Source organism: Lygodium microphyllum, chromosome 2 (genome assembly GCF_053477565.2).
Source record: "Lygodium microphyllum isolate KBCC chromosome 2, Lygodium_microphyllum_v1.1.10, whole genome shotgun sequence".
Classification (NCBI taxonomy): domain Eukaryota; kingdom Viridiplantae; phylum Streptophyta; class Polypodiopsida; order Schizaeales; family Lygodiaceae; genus Lygodium; species Lygodium microphyllum.
In genome coordinates this window covers 134,421,852-134,425,037 of record NC_141136.1, presented here as the reverse complement: position 1 = coordinate 134,425,037, position 3,186 = coordinate 134,421,852, and the positions used below count along the sequence as shown (strand labels likewise).

Below are 3,186 nucleotides of genomic sequence, written 5' to 3'. Positions count from 1 at the left end.
GGGGAAAGGGGAAAAGAGATGAGAGAAAATAGAGTAAAACAAAAGGCGGAGGAAGAGAGGGAAAGAGAAATAAGATTTATAGAGAGGATTGGGGGGAAAGAGAGCCGAAGATGAAAAATATCTAGACATAGGGTAGTTTGGGGGCGGGAGGGAAGGTGGGGGAGGGAAGGGAGCGTGGCATAAGGAGAGCGAGAGAAGGAGAAATGAAACAACTTAGAAACGGAGAGAGGAAAGAGGGAAGAGAAAGAGGGGAAATGGATTATTGAACGAAGCCCAATGGCTTTTTCGCTCACCGCTTTGCGACAGTACGGCTTCTTCACTCACCGCTTTGCAACAGCACATAAAAACATTGCACGATGCAAAATTTTATCTCAGACTTGTAGCTCAATATTGCCAGCTGCAAGAGGGCTTGGTTGCAACTTGCCACCGGCCCAGCTCGTGAGCGCTTATGACTCCCTGCTTAATAAGAAACACAAGAAAAAAAAGAGAATAAAAAGCCGGGCTTCCAGCAAAACGATGCGGCGGGAGCAGGACACGTGTAAAGTCTGGTGCGTCGTCATCGAACAGAGAGAGAGAGAGAGGAAGAGAGAGCGTGAGCTTTTCGAGGCCCATCTGCGCCTGCGCCTGCGCCTCCCTCCTCCCTCCTCCATCCATTCGTCATTATCTTCCATCGATCGCACCAATACACAAACTAGTAGTCTACCTACAAACAAACCGTCTACCTGCACCTCGCAGTTTAGGGTTTCCTCCACCGCACCTCCAGTCTCGGCCTCCATAGCCTCCGCAACCCTCCGCTTCCGCTTCTAGTTTTGCCTCCCTTCGCACCATAGCCTCCATAGCTCCCTGCTGCCGCTTCGTTTTTTCCTGCTCCCTTCGCACCAATGAACAACAGCTCCTCTCCGTCTGTAAGGCGTTTGAAGGTTCCCTAACCACTCGCGATCGTGTCATTAAGGCGGTTTTTGAGGGTCTTCTCCCCTCGCACACAGTCGCAGCTTCCATAGCTCTCCTTCGCTTGCAGGCGTGTTTCCATCAGCTTTGTATCGCTCCTCCGCAGCTTGCAGGTCTGTCTCCATCTGCTACCTCTTTATTTTTTTCCTGCTCACAGTCAGCTGCCCGTCTGCGTCGTTAAGGCGTTCTCAAGTTTTGCCTCACTCGCATCTGCGTCATTAACGCGTTTGAAGGTCGGTCTCCTCACCGCACACACAGTCGCAGCTTCGATAGCTGTCTGCCCCTCGCAGGTTTTCGTACGTACGTATTTCTTTGCCGTTGCGTGTCCCCCCCATATCTTACCTTTTGTCATTCCTTCTCTCCTGCAGCCGTTAGGGTTTCATATCTTCAACCTGGTCGGTTTTCCCCTCTGCCAGCCACTCTCTCCACTGATCCTTTTTCGTCCTCGCCTATGGCGGATTCGTCCCGTGAGGAGAGCGCTTACATGGCCAAGCTCGCTGAGCAGGCCGAGCGCTACGAAGAAATGGTTGAGTACATGGAGAGAGTGGCCAAGAATGCTGGCGGCGAGGACCTCACGGTCGAGGAGAGGAACCTGCTGTCTGTGGCGTATAAGAACGTGATTGGGGCCCGTAGGGCTTCATGGAGGATTATCTCGTCGATCGAGCAGAAGGAAGAGGTCAAGGGGAATGAGGAGCATACGGCGCGCATCAAGGAGTACAGAGGGAAGGTGGAGGCAGAGCTGAGCAAGATCTGCGACAGCATACTGGCCTTGCTGGACGGGCATCTTATCCCCACGGCTGGAGCGAGCGAGTCGAAGGTCTTCTTCCTGAAGATGAAGGGGGACTATCATCGTTATCTCGCGGAGTTCAAATCGGGTGCAGAGAGGAAGGAAGCAGCCGAAAACACCTTGATCACGTACAAGGCTGCTCAGGTACTCCACATGCGCATGCAGAGAGAGAGAGAGAGAGAGAGAGAGAGAGAGAGAGAGAGAGAGAGGGAGGCTTCGACTGTGTTGTTTTCTATGCGCTAATGTCTATCTATGTTAATCGCGCACACCTGTGGATCCTTATTACCAGGACATCGCCATTGCAGACCTTGCCCCCACTCATCCCATCCGCTTGGGACTCGCCTTGAATTTCTCGGTCTTCTACTATGAAATCCTGAACTCCCCCGATCGCGCCTGCACGATGGCAAAACAGGTCAGTTGTGGCTCTTAACTTACTCGCATTCTAGGTTAAATCTTGCGCCACAGCAAAGGGTCAGCTTGTGACCCTTAGAAGCTCGAGTACAGATTGTTGTATCTTGCACTGCGGATGGCATTTTCCTGTGACGCGCAACCGTGTGCTGATGGGCGTGTCTGTGCTTTCAATCTCCGTCCACATGAGTACCATATTGTCTTGTCCAGGCGTTTGATGATGCAATCTCGGAGCTGGATACTCTAGGGGAGGAGTCATACAAGGACAGTACGCTGATTATGCAGCTTTTGCGGGACAACCTTACTTTGTGGACTTCTGATATGCAGGTATGAAGGCTAATCATACTGTTTGTTAAAAGATACTCCTCTGGTAATGTCTCGCCATTGATCGTTTATCGGTGGTAATATCAGTGCATCTGATCCATTCCTGTGTCCTTTCTGTAGCAGGACCAAGTGGACGAACCATAGACGCGAGAGCAAGGTGCTTACGGGCGACAAGCTGACGTCTGTGAGACTGCAGGAGCACCATCTCGTGGGATTCCTGTTGGTCTCGGCGGGAGCAACACAATATTCTTACTAAGTCCTAGTCAATTCGTTTTCTTTGGCAGTCTTGTTTGCATTTTCTTTAGAAGTCTCGTTTGGTTTAGGGAAAACTTAGAAGCCTCATCAGCGTATCATGAACTGGCCGACGCCCCCCATCTCCACACCAAGCAGTACTTGGGTCGATTCGTACCCTCCGCCTTTATTTGCATTAAAAGGCACTTCTCATTCTATTGAAATACTTGCATTATATTTTCTTGGAATAATTTGTACTCAAGGCGTGTGTGTGTGTGTGTGAGGGTTACCTAAAGAAGCCTTGCATGGTACGGTTCTTGAAATTAGACAGATTGTGCCATTAAGATTAACGATAACATTGCAACTATAGGGAAAAGGTAGAATTCATAGCTAGAATTCACGAGCACTTCTGATATGTTCTCACTTGATGTTGTGGATGATGTTCATGAACTTTTAGATTACTTGGCTATTGCACTAGAAGAAAAGAA

The 3,186-nt window shown here is 49.9% G+C and overlaps 1 protein-coding gene across 3 annotated transcripts; it reads left to right on the top strand.

The window, feature by feature from the left end:
* Nucleotides 1-778: 778 nt before the first annotated feature.
* LOC148040350 (14-3-3-like protein GF14-C) lies at nucleotides 779-2,960 on the top strand. Of its 3 annotated transcripts, none has more exons than XM_087698674.1 (5): nucleotides 779-1,061; nucleotides 1,317-1,879; nucleotides 2,025-2,147; nucleotides 2,354-2,470; nucleotides 2,588-2,960. In XM_087698674.1, exons 2-5 carry the CDS (start codon nucleotides 1,400-1,402, stop codon nucleotides 2,609-2,611), a joined length of 744 nt encoding a protein of 247 aa, XP_087554800.1. In that variant the 5' UTR covers nucleotides 779-1,061; nucleotides 1,317-1,399; the 3' UTR covers nucleotides 2,612-2,960. The 3 variants fall into 3 exon arrangements, with proteins under 3 accessions (XP_087554800.1, XP_087554783.1, XP_087554791.1); XM_087698657.1 differs by having other exon boundaries at nucleotides 919-1,181; XM_087698665.1 differs by having other exon boundaries at nucleotides 926-1,061; nucleotides 2,591-2,960.
* Nucleotides 2,961-3,186: the final 226 nt, after the last annotated feature.

What these genes read in the sequence shown, in the direction of transcription:
- LOC148040350 (XM_087698674.1), top strand. Translation starts at nt 1,400, where the DNA reads ATGGCGGATTCGTCCCGTGAGGAGAGCGCTTACATGGCCAAGCTCGCT. An exon ending in TCACGTACAAGGCTGCTCAG is followed by an intron (nt 1,880 to 2,024) that starts GTACTCCACATG and finishes CCTTATTACCAG; the next exon opens with GACATCGCCATTGCAGACCT. An exon ending in TGTGGACTTCTGATATGCAG is followed by an intron (nt 2,471 to 2,587) that starts GTATGAAGGCTA and finishes TCCTTTCTGTAG; the next exon opens with CAGGACCAAGTGGACGAACC.